Source organism: Onychostruthus taczanowskii, unplaced genomic scaffold (assembly GCF_017590055.1).
Source record: "Onychostruthus taczanowskii isolate IOZ18803 unplaced genomic scaffold, ASM1759005v1 scaffold6, whole genome shotgun sequence".
NCBI lineage: Eukaryota > Metazoa > Chordata > Aves > Passeriformes > Passeridae > Onychostruthus > Onychostruthus taczanowskii.
Window position 1 is genome coordinate 7,017,981 of NW_024503679.1, and position 16,709 is coordinate 7,034,689.

The 16,709-nt window shown below is 44.1% G+C and overlaps 1 protein-coding gene across 1 annotated transcript in view; it reads right to left on the bottom strand.

The window, feature by feature from the left end:
• Positions 1-1,356: 1,356 nt before the first annotated feature.
• TNFAIP8L3 (TNF alpha induced protein 8 like 3) overlaps positions 1,357-16,709 on the bottom strand; it is a 44,888-nt gene continuing 29,535 nt past the window's right edge. The window contains exon 2 of the mRNA XM_041418652.1: positions 1,357-4,352. Coding sequence (XP_041274586.1) covers positions 3,790-4,352 — 563 coding nt within the window. The 3' untranslated portion in view covers positions 1,357-3,789. The remainder of the gene's footprint in view (positions 4,353-16,709) is intronic.

A 16,709-nucleotide genomic window follows, 5' to 3' on the forward strand; every position in this document is an offset into this window, starting at 1 on the left:
GAACTGTGTGTGAGAAAGTTTGTTGAAAGAATGTAAACATCAGAAGGCTTAACAAAGTCTTACAAAATCAGGGCGACACTGTGCTACTGCTGTGTGCCCTGTGAGTTCTGGACATGTGGGAGTCAGCAGGAAAGTGATTGTATTGGAACCATACTTCAACTGTTTTGTCAGCTTCTACCTCCTTACCCCAAGTATTTTCAGGTATTTTTACTGAAACAAACTGGTAGGAAAACTGGGGAAAGTGCAACAGTTTGAGGCAGGATGTTTTCTTAGATACAGACTAAATCTGTTGGATTCTATTACTTTCTGCTAAGTGTTCCCAAATCCTCCACATTCTGTAAGGACCCAAAGGAGTAAATTTGTGTAATGGATGGCAGGATCTTGAGGTTTTCCTGTACTTGCAAGTAGCTCATAAATGACCTTGATGGTTTCTAAGTACAGGAAAAGTGTTTCTTTGCTCTAGAGTCCCACCAGTAGTTTTTCAGCATAAAAAGCTGTGTTATCTTTTTCTGTGTGGGTAAGACTGTGTGTGGTCTTTTTCTGGCATTGATTTATGTAAAAACAAAAATAGACCTGCTTAAGTCAACCGGTGAAAACTTGCTTTTTGCATTTCTGTTGCTGTGGTGAAACTTAATTGTGCTTTGCTCCTTGGTTCTCTCCAAGGCCAGCTATTTATGTGCCTATCTCTGAGAATGTTTCTCTAGCACATATCAGATCACATGCTCAGTATGATGTGTACCTCTGTGGCACAGGCACCGTTTCATTAACATGTCAGAAGTGGTCACTCCCGTGAGAGTTTCTTAAACATTAACATTCTTGTCTTTATTATATAAAGTTGGCAGTGATGAAGCAAAGAATATTGTGTCCTGCCATGATATGATTCATAAAATTAACCTGGCAGAAATGTTTTACCAGCAGGAAGGCTCAAAGCACCACTTAAGGAGATTGCTTTAAACTTTGATTTTAAGGTAGTTGTCAGTTTTCTCTTTGTGCCAGTATTTTACTGCTTTCAGTATAATTGCCATGTGAGCTGTTTGCAAATCCTGAGCTCTTTCAGCCAAAACAGTTTGCCTTTTCTGGGAATAAGGACAGGAGAGTAAATGTTTCTTGTTAAAATGTTCTGGTATGTTACAGCATCTCCATGTTTAGGACTGGGCTGTGAAATCTGTCAGAAATATGTCTTCCATCTACCTTAAATCACGTGAAGCCAAACTGGGCTGAATATATAATGGGAAACTTGCAAGAAGGTCCTTGGAAGAGTAAGATTTTGGCTTGTGGTACCTGCTCTTTGCTGCTGACATGTGCTTGTGATACAATACAGGTGGTAGGATAAATAAATCAAAAGGAAACAAAAAGGGCAGTAATCACACATTTTTAATCCACAAATGTGATAATACATAATATATTTAAGGTGACCTGAACATTGCCCATATTCTAGCAATGTTTTTACATACCAAGCTACAAGTACAAAAGTAAACAATGAATATACAGGATATGCAAGTATGAGAAATACTTGAAAACATATCTTTCCTTAAGGCTACTCAGATTATTTTTAAATAAAACAACAGATGTTCAGCTGGTGTGTTTAAAATACCAGAATCTGAATATTGATACTTGAAACACACAAAAAGTCACAAATACAGGATATCCCTTTCCTTTAGACATCTTGAATGTTGAATAATCTTTTTCTGGCCTTAAAAGAAGAACTTAAATTTGTTTGCCACAAATGAAACACACAAAATCTGACATGTGCACTGGGACAGGAGCATTGGATACAAGAAATACAGTTCAAAAGCATCAGTTGACAAGTACATGCCTGGAAGAAATGCAGGTAAGGATGCATGTAAATATGGCTCTGCAATGGCTGAACTTGCAACCTCAAATGTTGCTGTATCATTTCTGTGTTGCAAAGGAGTTGTCCATCTTCATTGCCACTAAACCTACTTTCAATGGTTGAAGGAAATACGGGTTGGGGGGATGAATTTACACCATTAAAAACTGTTCTGTCAATGTCTTTCATTTTTACTGTGCTTCAAATGAGTACTGCTGGGAACAGGTAAAATCCATCTAAGACAACCCAAGTGAGTATGTTACCTGGGTGTGTGTATTCTCAACTGTATAAAGGTGTGATAGTAAAAACTGTTGTTGCAAGAGATAAAATGTAGTTATCTGGGGTGAGGAAAGACAGAAGGATAATAAGAATTTTGAACAGTTTTCTCTTAATACCACAGTATTCAAGAATTTATTTAAATGAGAGACTTTTTTTTTTTCTTTTCCTAAAGTAATGAGTGTTCAACATGTAAGCTTCCCTTAGAGAGGAATGGCTTTCAAATATATTTTCTTGTCTTTCTGAACTTTCAGATACGTGCATCTCTCTCTTATAGTATACATGATATGGAAGGTATTACCCCCAGATGATGGCACTGTCTGCTGAAAGGAGAGGGCTCCTGATACTGCAGTGTCAGGAGACAGAGATGAGTCTGGAGGATCAGGACAAGGAGAGGAGAGATTTCTGAACATGTGTTTTTCACTCTGGATCAGTTTCCACCTAGCCAGGTTCTGCAAGTGGCAGCCAGAGCATCCACTCTGCTCCCACACTCCCTGTGTCCAACCATGACTGCACAAAATGCACTCTTTCTTGGCAAAATGTTTTCAGTTTGAAGACATTGCTATATCTTGTTTCAAAAAACCACGGAAAATTCACTGAAAACATCCTGAACAAAAACTCTCTCCAGAAACTCACCAGAGTCACTAAGGCTGTTCTGTTGACAACTGTGGATATGCTACACTTGGAGGCACTGCACGAATAGTGGATGGGGTTCCTTTGTCTCCCACCTCTGATTTACTGTAGGCACAAATGTCATGGATACATTAAACCAAGAGTATTATCTAGACTGAATATTTTGAGGATCAGGGATGTAAATGTTGGTGTCTCAGGCGTGCTGCTCCTCACAAGGGCAATTTCAAAATCTTCACAAAGAGTATTTTGTTCTGTCAGGCAGAACAGTAAGAGCAGCACAACCTTCAGTCTGAACTCACCTGCTGTTACCCAGTAGACAAGCCCTGAGAGCAGGGGAGCTGCTGTACTACTTTATCTGCCTTTGAGTTTGAACTACTGAGCTGCTTTTCAAATTAAAATGAAATCTCCTCTCTGTTGTTAGCAGGTATCAAACTAAACTGATGAAACTGTTGCTTCACAGAGCAGTTCTTTCGATTTTCTCCTGCTTGTATGATTTGTTACTCTCTTATTAGATTTATATACCATGTAAAATCAGAGATGTTTTCTCATATTGATTCCTGATCCTTTTGAAAGGAGTGAACTTAATCCATTAGAGCCCTACTTTCTGTCAAAGCCTTTTCAGGTAGTGTGGAAATAATAAAAATATATGCACCAAGGGCCTTGGGGGTAAATTCCATGTATTGCTCTTGCCTTCATTTGTCTATTTTTACATAGCCATGCATCTGAGTTTACTTTCTGTTCACATGTTCAGCCTTGAACACAAAGCTAGCGAGATCATGGTAAATAGCAATCTGTGTCTGAACAATAGATACCAGCAGCCTTGTTCACTCTGCTCCTTGAAAAAGAATTATCTGAACAGAGCATTAAAATCGACAGCTTTCTGATTTAAGTTTTCCACTTCATCACGAGCCTGGTGAGCACCTTCTGGGCCCTGCAGGGGATTGTAGTAAGACTGATGGGAAGGAAGCTTGCTTGCCTACCATGGCTTAGGAAGGGTGGCCAGTTCTAGAGAGAAGTTTTTGGTTGGTTTCTTGCCTTCGAGCGCGGTTTCAGAGAACCTTCTCATCGAGCAGTTTGTTGATGCCGTTGCAGATCTTTTTGAGGTAGGGCCGGCAGTCCCCGTCCAGGCTGTACAGGGCAGACAGAAACTCCACGTCCGCAAAGTGGTTGAAGACGTGGTTGATGCGCCCGTGGGAGCGCGCCGTCAGGTGCCGCCCTACGAGTTCGTGCACGAGCTCTTTGCACTCGTTCAGCAGTTCTGCCAGCACATTCCTGTCAAAGGTGTACTCCACCTCGTAGAAGCTGACGATTGTCATGGCAGTTTGGTTCAGCTTCTTCCTGAACTTGTCTACGATCTCCAGCTCTTCCTGGTTGAACTGGTTATTTCGATAGAGGATGCCGATTTTTATGGCCACTTTGATCAGGTCTTTCATGATTTTATGGGCTTCCTTTTTGTTTCTGGTGTGCTCCTTTGTTACTTTGTACAGCTCGTCGAAGATTTCGCTGCTTGTGTCATCGATTAGCATGTTAGCCATGGTTTTGGTTGCCATTTTACTCAGGATCTTTTTCTGGGCTTGCAGTGCAAGATTCTTGGAGCTGAAATAATCGGGACCTGGTTTGGGAAAGAAAAAAAGGGGAAATGTTAATTTTATTTGGTGAATTATTTTTGCAATCAGTTAAGAAAAGTAGTACCTGCATGCTTAACTGAGACCTTGCCATGTGTCGCTGACCAGAACAGTCACTACTGCAGGAACACTCCCAGCACACTATTGCCAGGTGTCCTTGGGGTTCCACACACCCATGTTTCAGGTCTTGCAGCCACTTTATTTTGCTTGCAAATAAAGAACAGAATATTCTGGCAGGGGATATATATGCTGATTCTGTGATAGTAATTTAATTTTGTAGTTCAGTATGAAAGCTTTCTTGGCAGAGAAATCTGCTGAGATGTTGTGGTTGAAATAATACATGAAGTATCAGAGACAAGCAAAAAGATATAGTGACAGGCAATATATGAACCTTCAGAGTTACACTCTGGTCATCGGGAGGCACTGTTGTTCCATGGTAAGGCTAAGCAGATTCACAAGAATGCGTCTATTTTGCCTTAATCTGTAGCATCAATGCCTTACCCTCTTGTTATCAATTTGCAAAATTATAGAACACGACTTTTATAAAATGTTGGTGCCTCAGGGTATGCAGCTCCTGACAGACAAAAATATCTGAGCTATTTATATTTATCAAACAAATATTTTTTATTTGTTGTCTTTTACTCATATCTGCACATTTCTCTCAGCAGAGCACCCAAACACATGGCTACTGCTGGGCTTTATCTCGTGAACTTCTGTAATTCTTCAATATTAATTTGACCTTCCTCTGTTCTTCACATTAATGTTGGCTTCTAACTGATCCTCTGTGGACAAAGCAAAGGAAATATGGATATGAAATAATTGTCCAGGTTAATACTGGGGCAGCAAATCCTCTGCTGGATCAAAGGCACTTTATCACTGCAGCCAGGTGGTGAAGAGGGTGTGTATCTGGGGAGGAGAGCCAGTGAGCTCTGAGTGATGGCAGAGTGGCCTCTTTGTTCCCAGACACCTTCCTTGCCTTCCCTAACATGTCCCCTCAGCCTGTGCTCCTGCAGAGGAGGTGCCTTGTGTCCCTGCCAGCCCGGGACCTTGCTCTGCTCACCAGGACACCAGAGCCTTGGCTGCTCCCAGGGGGATGGAGGCAACCACGTCCTTCATCAGCTGCTGGGAAATCAAAGCACTAAGGGATTAAAAATGACAATAAAAATCAAATCTTCCAGTACTTATTCGACTGTGGGGCCTGAGTGAGTGTTTAAGCTGGTGGGGTGAGCTCCAAGGCCCTTTCCAGCCTTCAGCACACGAGTGTTGTCACTTCCCTGTGCTCCTTACATGCTCATGCCAGGAAAAAGGGGTGATGGCTGCCAGTGCTCACTTGGAGTAAGTAACACTGAATTTAAAGTCCTCTTTTTAATTCTGATTTTCAAGTTGGCTGGAATATTAAAGTTGTCATCTTTGTGTGCCACAGCTGTACCGTTGAGCAATGTTAAAGAGTAACATTTAATTTCAAGTGAACCACCACCTGGAAAAAATAATTCAATGTGCTTAAAAGAATTGCCTGTCATTTGGAGAGAAAATTGTGGGGCTGAGCTGCTGTCTGGAGGAAATAGGAAAAACTGTGATTTAATCTAGAAATGATAAAACCAGGATGAAAGCATTCTTTCACTTAGCAGTACGTGGGCATATAAATAGTATCCGTGATGAGTAATTATGTGCATTTGACACACTGAAATGGGAGATTGTTAGTGTCTGTTTCTGTAGTGAGTGCTTGCTATTAATCAAGTGGATATGGTTGATCAGCACCTGGCTTGATCAAAAACTGAAAATAATTGCAGTAGATTTCTAGGATATTAATTTTACTGAAGTTCACGACACTTCAGCCTCGTGTCCCTTTGCCCAGGTGAGAGCCCAGCTGAATCCTTTGTACCTGGCCCTGCTGCAGGGACAGCTCTGCAGAGCTGCTGCAGTTCTGTGCTGGAAGCAAAGGCAGCAGTTGGGTGAGTGAAACATCCCATCCCACACCCTGGGGGGGTCTGGGACCAGCAGAGCCACCAGAACCTTAAATACGGACACATGCAGCTTCCCTCCCTCCTATGTGATCTCTGAGACAAAGCTGGATTTTAAATTAGCACATAAAAGCTTGTAATGAACTTTTCAGAAAGGGAGGGTTGTCTGGCACAGAAAATAAAGTGTGATATATGTTGGTGTGTCCAAAGTTCTGTCTCTTATCCACAAAACTGAGCATTGTGACCTTCAAACATGGGTCTCTTTCCCGGGACACCCCTGGGTTTGGTAGCTCAGACAATGATACCACAGCTCCCAGTGAAAGGTGCAGGCTGTGAAAAGCACAGCACAGCTGGAAACCATCAGGCCAAGTTTAACCCAATGTTAAGGCTGGAATGCTTTTCTACAGTGAGTCCCAAGTGTAGGATCTACTACTTAATAGCATGAGACTGAGCTGCTCATCTTTCTAAAAGTAAAATAAAGAAATGTATTCTTGCAATGCTGCTGTGGCTCCATCCCCACTTTGTGCTCCTGCCTCTCCTCCCATCCTCCCATGGCACCTGCACCCCCAGCCACGCCAGCCCTCAGAAGCCAGGCAGACCCAAATCCCTCGGGCACGCTCCTTTCCCCTGGCTCCCTCCACGGCCCGTGCTGCTCTCAGCTGCAGGAGCTGGCAATGGCTTTCACCTCGGGGCTGCCATGTGCTTCATCCCACCCAGCTCTGCCAGGCAGAAGAGGTTCCAGCGGGCACAGGCAGAGCCTGTGGGGCACAGATTGCTGTGCACTGTGGTGTCTGTTGAATACAGAAGCTGCCACGGTCCCTGCAGCGGGTCAGGAGCTGCTGCCAAGCTCCGGAGGAGGCGAAGGGCAGCACCCACCTGGCCCAGAGCTGCCTGCCCGGGCCCCGGCACGGGCGCTCTGCAGAGCCCCGTATGGGCTGCACTGCCCAGCTCCTGCCGCTGCCCCCAGCCCGTGTGTGTGGGACGGGGAGAAGGCAGACAGCAGCCATCAGCCCGCTGGTGATCCCGACAGCGGCCTGGGGGCTGCCCACCAAGGGCTGTGCTCGGCTTTGCTTTGATTCCGGGCGCGCAGCCTTGCAGCAGCATCTGCTGGAGAGGGAGAGAAGCTGTTTGGATTGATTGTTTGGATTCCTGCCTCCAAAATCACACTGTGCTCAGACACCCAGGTGACGCCTTGCCTTTCAAAGATCACAAGTGGTTAGCCACATGATTACATTCAGGCTTTCCTGGGGACAGCATGTTTACCGTGGCAGCCTTTTCTTACTGCAGCACATTGCTCACTCCACAAAATACATCTTCACCTCCTACATACAGCAATTCTATTTTCTGCTTTCTTTCATACAGCAAAACAAATCAGCAACGACATTATAGATGCTATTAGCTTCCAGGAACATTTCACCAAGGCTAAAAATGAAAAACCACCCTCCAAGCATACTGCTTTGTTGGGTAGTGATTAGCTTCCATTATAGAAAATCTGACATCTTAGTTTTTACTAAAGAAAGGGCCAGTTCTGCTTCAGATCTGCTCTCACCTTCTCTCTGTCATCTAGAGAGCTGTGTATGATAAAAGCTGTTTGAAAAGCCCCTTGTGGTGGGATTGATCCTACAGCAATCTTCCATCCTTCTGGAAGTGCAGCTCTCCAGCCCTGTTTCCCTGCTGTGGTGCCCATGGAGGTTTCCCTGTGGTGAGTGCCCAGCTGTGGGCAGGAGGATGGGGAGAGGGTTACCAGGACACCCCTCCCCACCAGTGACCACCCAGCTCCTGGCATGCAGTGCTGAACATGACAAAGATGTCTCACATCCACCAAACTTAATAACACGATTGCTTAATAACAGAGTTGCTTAATAACAGAAGTGGAGAAAAAGTTTGGCAACTCTAGAGAGCGGATGAGAGAGTTTTATATTTTAGGAGATTTTGAGACTAACATGCAAGAACATCTGTAATATTCTCCAAACATTTTGACTGCAGATGGCTGTACCAAGTACAAAATGGTCAGAACTAAATGCTCAGCAATACTATTTTTATGTAAATCCACATTCAGCTGCTCTGTACAAAACACACAGCAAATCCACTCAACCAGAAGATGCTTCCACTATGGTGAGGAGGGAGAATGGTCAACATTTGCTGGAAGCAATTATGAGGATATGGAAACCAGCCTTCTGAACAATGAATCCATTTCCCCCAGAGTCAGCCACTTAGTCAAAGCCATGATAACATTTTGCAGCCAGGATATTTTCTCCCCTGGCTAACGGCTGAAAGCTAAGTTGAAGTGAACTCTGGAGGGACTGTGGCTTCACCACAAAAATGGAGTGAGGAGGAGTTGATCTAAAGGGTTTCTGCGGAGGTTGTCCAGTGCATTTTTGATTGTATCATCAGGCTGGCTGGAATTTCACCTGACACTGGGAGCTGTTACCCCAGTGCCTGCTGCAGCTCGTCCTGGGTAATCACTGACCTCAGCCATTGGCTTCACCTGCTCCAAAATGAGACACACTTGGAGCTTTGCCTGATTTTCCACTGCACTGGGTGTGACCCCAGCTCAAAGCAGTCAGGGTGGCTGTGTTTTCCAGCCAAGGAGTGCACGTGGTGGAGCTACTGAGTAGGCCTGAGAGCATCCTGGAGAGGTGAGTTGAGTTGTTTTAAATTAAAGGTCTGAGCTAAAATCATGAAGAGGCTGCAGGTCTGAAGAGGGTTCCTGCAGCTTGGCAGGAATGGGAGGTGATGGGAACCGGAAAATGTTCCCTGCATCTGTGCTCCAGCTGTACTGGAAGTGAGCAAAGGGCTGAATCTCAACTCAAAAAGACAGAAATGTGTAAGAAAGTAAAGATGATGAAGAGGCTGAAATATTTTTAATACTCCTGAATCTTCACTTTTAAAATGCAGCTTCTGCAGCAAAAGACAGGCTTCAAGGAGTCAGCAGTGCTGCTGGAAACGTGGGCATCCCTCCAGCTGCTAGCATTTGCTCAGGCTTGTGGGAGATGGACCAAGCCAAGGGCCAGGCACACTGTCAGAGTCTGCTACAGTGTAAGGTGGCTGGGTTGTGAAAGCTGTAGAAATGTGCTGTTTTAGTGACTTGTGTGACCCAGTTTTAATGCATCTGTGCTCTTTAACTTAGTGACATACCTGCCCCTGAACCTGGAGAGTCTGGGAATGGTAAGGAGGCAGCTGGATTGTAAAACTCTTGCAGTGGATATCTGAATGGTTAATCCAGTGCTGCTGCTGGTGTTGTTAATTTACTGTTTCTTTATAACCTAAAGATTTTCCTGTATGGGGTCCTTTACTTGACATAAATGCAAAAAAAAATCTAGTTGCTTAATTTCCATGATTCAGGCAGAATGTTAGAGGAAATGAGCTGCAAATGTGTGTGTTTTATTTATCCATCAAGTCTTACTTGCATGTTATAGGATTGATTAGAAATATGAACTACAGGACTTAGGATTTCAATGTAGCTCTTAAAGAAGGCAGGAAAAAAAGTCCCCTAAAGCCACTTGTAGTGAAGTGTTTTAGTCCTGAGCAGCCCAGGCACGAGCTCTGAGTGTGTGTATTACTCTTGGACAGCCACAGCACCACTGCAGAAGAAACATTCAGTGTTTCCAGTAACTTTAAGCCAAGAAATCCAATAGAGCAGATGGAATACATCAGCTTTCAGGGAGGGCCAATTTAAACACGTGTAAGCACCAGGGGCCCAGTGCTCAAACTTTAACACTTCTAAATTGTTACTGTGAGCATAAAAGGGTTGCTCATATCCGCAGTGGAACAGGAGATTACAGACTGATAATTATATGATCCTGGGAGAATGTACCAGTACCCAAACGTCTGAAAGCAGAATGTGGACATGATGGAAAGGGCAGCAGCAGCCCTGTACAGAGGAAATATGACTGAATGGAAAAAAAGACCATTTTTCCTTCCAGTGCTTTAGATGAGCAGTAACTATGCCACAAAAACAGCCCTGTCTGGGAACCTGGGGACTGGAGATTCCAGTGGACAGGCTTATTTCTGCTGCTGGTTTGTATCTGGCATTTACTTTTCTAGTTCTCTATTGTTGCTACATACTGGAGCTGCCTTTCAATACCTGGGGGAGGTGGTGGAAGGCTGGGGGCCCCTTCTGTAAAGAGAAGAAGAGCAGTGAGAGTGAGTGGACAGACTGCTCTCCTCTGGGTAATGCCTCCAGGAGCCTGTCCAGGGGAGAAGAGCTCAGCTGCAGCTTCCATCAGCTCTGATGAAGTTGCCAAAAAAGGGTCTGGCTGAGTTTTGCTCCTGCTGCCCCTGGTAGCTGGCTGGGAACTGAGCTGCACTGCTTGCTGCTTTCCTGGGTCTGGAAGCAGTGCTGGCAAGTGGTGTGTGGGTGACAGCACTGTCCCAGAGCTGAGCCTGGCTCACAGGGTGGAAACCCTCCCAGGCACTCCCTTGAATATATGGCACAGCTGGCACCAGGCTGGGATTTTGTATGGCTGCTGTTTGACATTACAAATGAGACATTGTGCTGGGTCATATCCTGCAAACTCACATCCAGCTTGGGAGAGGAAACCACTCCCTGCCAGAGGGGCTCGCTGAGGATTACCTCTGCCACTGTGTCCCACAAACCAACAGGCTGGACCAGGCAGCAGCTGCTCTGGTCAGGCTGGGCCCTGGTCCAGCTGGGCACATGCAAGCAGCAGACACCTCTCTGAAAGTGGCCACTACTAAAGCTTTTAATTTTATTAACCTGATAACGTAAATCAGACCCAAAGCCTAAACCAGGCTGTGGCTCAGGGAATGGTGTCTTTGTAGGGTGACTTTCAAGAGTTCATTTTCAACTTTGCACCTTGTATTTTGCAGCACAGGGTTCCCCTGTGCTGCAAAAAAGCACCTTGGAAGCTTGCCAAGGCAGCAAACACACCTGGTTAGGTCCTGGCAGCTGGCAGTGAGCAATGCAGAGCTCACACAGCAGCCTGAGATACCCCCAGAGTGTGAGCAAGGCTTTGCTCTTATGTGAACTGCTCAGGAGTTAAAAGTCTGTCTGCCAGGAGTGATAGCAAAATACCAGGGTGTTTGGGTTTCTAAGCTTTGCTATACAACTGAAAGAGGTTTTGATAAGCTGACCACTGTATTTTATAAACAGGTTTAAAGTCTTTTGATGTCAGTTTATGTTCCTGTCAAAATACAGTGCAAAGAGTGAACATCCCTATCCCAGAAAAAGCTTGTTTAGCTCTGCCTGACACTGCCAGACAAAAAGGTTCCCCACTGAGAGCAGAGTTTTGACAAGGGAAGATTGGTTACTACCCCTTGCAACAACCTATTGATCTTGTTCTTGTTTTGAGGCAGGTGTTTATGACTATATTAATGTGGGTTTTTTAAAATGCTAGTTTTACTCTAAAATAATTCTTTTGACCAAAGGGGCATGGTGGCATACCCAAAACACTACAGCCAGATCTTATTTAAGCATGGGTAGCTCACCAACCCCAGCAGCCCATGCCTTGGTGACTCTCAGGGACATCTTTAATTGGCCAGGAGTTTTTGGCCCTCAAACTGTCTGTGAAGTGTTTTTTCCCCAATATAGGCTCTCCAGAAAATATTGGGCAGGAACTATTGAAGAATTTAATTTCAGTCTCTGAAACATTTTGTGTTTCATGTCCTTTGCCTTTCCCACGATTACCACATTTATTACACTGTCCTTTCTAGAAGACACAGCAGGGAAAAAAGAAGCTATCATGGGGCTGTGTGGCAAAAATACCCAATTAGTCAAATTATTATTATCTCTATAGGAAAATTACGCTTGTTTTAATGTCTGGCCATGTAATTTTCACAACAGGATTGTAATGAGTTCTTAGATATGTGCTAAGGGGTTGTTTATTGCTTAGAAGGGACAGAGGCTCTTGGGGAATATCAGGCATATAATGAATGATAAACAATTATCTTGTTAAGGAATGAAGGCTTGTAGGCTTCTTTGAAAGGACTCAACCATCATGTTCTTCCACACTAAGGTAACAATTATCCAGGAAAGCAAGGATTTTCTTGCCAAAGTATTGTTTGTCACAGAGACTTAAAAGCCATGTGAAACCTTTGAAGGTCTTGCAGCTGTCCTGTTTTATCCAGATGCAATTGTTGTAGCAGCTTCTCTCTGTCAATGATCTGTAGAACTTGCTTGCAGTGGTTCCAAACTGGTAGATTTGTTCTGAACAAGAACTTGAAAAGCTGTTTGAACATCGTGACACTTGCACAGGTCTTGGGGGCTTTCAGTCCAGTTTCATGAATGACTGGAATTCTTGATGAGGGTATGTATGGTTTTCATGTATTCTTTTATCCTCTCCTCTGGCAGAGTGAGGGAGAGAGGAAGGCTGTGGAGGCATCTGTGCTTTTGTGGGCTTGGTGCTTGGCAGTTACCACAGGCACCCCTCCTGGTTAAGGGGAGGGTCAGATTTCCCTGTGCTTCTGCAGCTCAAGTGCTTTCTATTCCTTCCAAAGGAGTCTCTTTAGCATGCAGGAGCTGGTTGTTCCCAGTAGGAACAAAATAATATGCTGTTAGTAAAGCAAGGCCCATCAATATCAGCCCTAAATATTAAACAAGGCCTCTGTGCAATCTGGGTGCTTTAAATAGTTAAAGGGCAGCTATGAAACAAACTACTGGGTACTGCTTCACCAATTGCTATTTTTTCCCCCACCCATTTCTCATCCTCTCAGGAAGAAAATGTTGAGGGTTTATTTTTGTGCCTTCAAATTGCTTGCTGTTGCACTACACTGCTCTTTCTCCGGAGATAAAACATCCTTGCCATTTACATAGAATAATTCTATTTTTGACTCTAATATATTAAGAATGGCATGAAAAATAACCACCTCTATGCTCTAGGGATGTACAAAATTCCACGAGAAAGCAAGCAATTGGTACCCCAAGGGTAGCTGGTCTGAAGATGCTGTGAAACTGAGATGGCATTTCTCTGTAGCTTAACGTGAGGCTGAAAGAACGTGGGAAGGGGGAAGTATTTCTGCTAAACCAGGTCAAGGTGAACCAACCCCAAAGAACCCACACCAGGATGCAGCTGCAGCAGGTGTCAGCTGCTGCTGACCCAGTGGCTGTGTGAGCTGAGCCACGTCCAGAGGGGGAGGATGGGCAGCAGCTCCATCCCTGCAGGGCTATCCCAGACACGCTGCTCGGATGCTCCTCGCTGTGGGACAAGGCAGGCTGCACAACTGCAACCCACTCTGCTTCTGTGGCTCTTGTCTTGGGTTTTAAAAACAGGCAAAACCCCTGACAACAGCACTGTGTCCTCTCTGCTTGCAGTGCTTCACGCGCTGGGACGGTGGGAGCTGGCTGGGCTGGTGACACTTGCCAGGGTCCGTGGAAATGGGAAGAGGCCAGGGGAGTGCAGGGGAAAGACAGCCTGCTGAAGCCTGATAGGAGTTAATGGCATCTGGCAAAAGAGGGAGATGCTTTTTTATGGACACTGTGTGCTATTGTTTTCCTAATTTGGTATTTGGTTGCTTGACCACTTGGTTTTGAATTAAGAAGGTGATGGATGGAAAGGGAATAAACCAATGCCAGATATCAGGTGCAGCTGGAAAAACATACTGTTGGTCCCTAAATAAAAAGGCCAGAGGAGCTGTTAATTTCCACATTTAATTCCAGCCATGCTTCCAAACTCTGTTTATACCAGAGAACAAAGTCAAACGAGGGGAAGGTGAAGAGGACAATAATGGCAAGAAATGTCTGACAGCAGCTCACTTTCCTAAGTCAGGAGCAGACACTGTAGACTGATCACAAAGTGTTTAAAACTATTAAGGAAAGAAGGTTTCCTTAACCTTTGCATAGACTATTTATTGTCTAATTTTTATTCTCTGCATATGTGTTTTGGGGAAGTCAATTAAAAAAAATATATTTTGAAGCTGCTGATTAGTGCTCACAGCTCTGGAAGATGAGGGCTCCCATTTGGAGCTGCTGTTTGACAGTATACAGAGAGGCACAGCTGTGGCTGTCTTACAGCTGGGAGGGTAGGACTGTGATGTGAGTGTCACTAAGCAAAAAAAGGATGTCAAACCTGCTGCAACATGAGAGCCTGGTGTGGGCATAAGGGAGCTTCAAGTGAGGCTCATCCTCTGATGGACTGATGTTCCTTAACAGATTAAACAAACAAATCCCAAACCCCAACCCTCCCCCTCAATATAAAAAACACAACCCCTTAACCAAACAGAAAATCCCACTCAAAACCCCAACCCAGAACTATTGCTAGAAGAGGCTCTGCAGATGTGTGTCTATTACTAAAGCAGTAGTTTTCTGAACCCTCCCCTTAGTGATATTGTCTGTGTCACGGAATCATTACTTACAAGGTATGTGGGTGCACTTGTCTCTGTATTTATAACAGTTTTCACTCCCTCCATGAATGCAAAGGCCTGGAGTTGTAAAGGCATCTAATTTATCACTGACTGCAGTCCAAAATTTTAGCTCCTATTCTGAGAGTGTGCAGGAGGTAAAAAAGGACTTAAACAGATTTGGAAGAGTTGATGCAACTTGTGAAGTCTTTTGGGGTAAAGAAGAGGCTCTGGACTAATTCCTGGCTCCCACTGCGAGGACTCTCCTCATGCCTTCCAGAGCATCCCCTGCTCCCTGTGCCCCAGTGCTGTGTCCCACTGCAGGGTGGAGAGCACCAGCATTTCTGAGCCAGGTGTGGAACTGTTGCACTTACAGCAGGTTTCAGGTGCAGACCTGAGCTCCAGCGTGGCAGTGAGGGTGTCACTGCTGCCTGAAGCAGTTTTGTTCCATCCAGACCCAATTAATTGTTGATTGTGCTTCAGCTTTATGAGCCCAGCACAATACCAGATGGGAATGTTGCTTATGAAAGTTCATAAAACACCTAAGGGTACCCTTCCTTTCTGAGCAAGAGCTGCTGATAATATCAGTTTCTGAATGATGTCTGCTCTGGTTTCTTTTAACTCATTTGAAGTTTTTGGGCTTTCTTTAACAATTTCCTTACAGACTTCTAACAGACACTCTCACTGTGGCCTTGCTGAAACAAACCCTGCTTGCTGTTTGATTATAACCACCAGGACTGATATTGCAGAATCCACCTACAGTGAGCTAGTTCAGTGGTACAGTTATAAATGAACTAGTGGTGTTACAAGTTTAAGAGAAAATTTATTCTTAAATATCATCAGCTTCTCCTTGCTGACAAGCAAATGAGTAAATTCCTTTTCCTTGTAGTTTAGGCATTTTCCCCCTCCAACAGAGAGGAGATTAAGCCTGTGCTATACTGAAACAGCTGCCCACAAATGAGCACTGGAGCTCTGCACACCTTTACAAGAAAATCTGGCCTCAACATGTCAATATCCTCAATGCAGGGTGAAACCAATGCCTTGTTTTCTGTCTGAAGGTGCTAGAAAAGTATTTGTTAACAGCAAAGCTGAAACTGAAAGGACAGAAGATGTGACTACTTAGAAGGGTTTGCTGTTTAGTGTTGTTCCCCAAAGAGGACAGCAAAACTAGAAGTCTCCATTTACATATTATTTTGAACAATGCTTTACTGTTTGCCTGGTTATGCAAAGGAAAAGGAAAGACATTTTTACGGTTGCAGAACTTTAGGCTGTGTAGAATCCTCGAGTAACTTTATTTTCCTTTTTTTTTTTTTTTTTTTTTTTCTTCTTCCCCCTGTCCCTAGAGAAGGATTAGTTGCTGGGGAGATGGCCAGCTCAGATTCTAAATGGAAAACTCCTGAACAAAGGAAAAATTAATGCTGGTCAATGCAGCTGGGATTCATCACACTCTCCATCTCTTACAAGTTTCTGTGCATCTGATTGGGGATTTATTGGTAGGAACACGTTGCCTTATGCCTCAGATATGATCTATAACCTTGTTTTCCTTTAAAATGAAGTCTGATTTGGACTTTAATATATCCTTTGTGTGATCTGCTCTACACTGCTTGTCTACAGTGTCAGGTCAAGCGTCTGATCAAGATGCACAAAACACTAGGAATGAATAAGTGATGAATTCCATCCCTGTGGAAAAAAGGACACAGGTTAATATATCTATCTATTCCACATGAACCAGACCACCTGCTGGATTCTCTACTTGTCCTTGGCAATCCTGCCACAGGGAATGACCACTGTGAAAAACTTAGTCCAGCCTAATGAAAGCTGAGCCTTACAGTACAAGCAAAAGATGATTTCCTTTGGAGGGACAGAAAACCTGGGAAGGTAGAACTGCAGGTCAATTCTGTTCCTCCTCGGATCAAAATCTGCATGAATATTATCTGCTAAAACTTGTCTTATTGTCTTACAACAATGAAAGAAAAAATCCTGAGTTTATACTGGGGAAAAAAAAAAAGGAGGAGAAACATGACAAGTGGTGATGGTTTCCTTGTTATGGGTTTAAAGTAAACTGCCAAGCATGGCATCAGTATC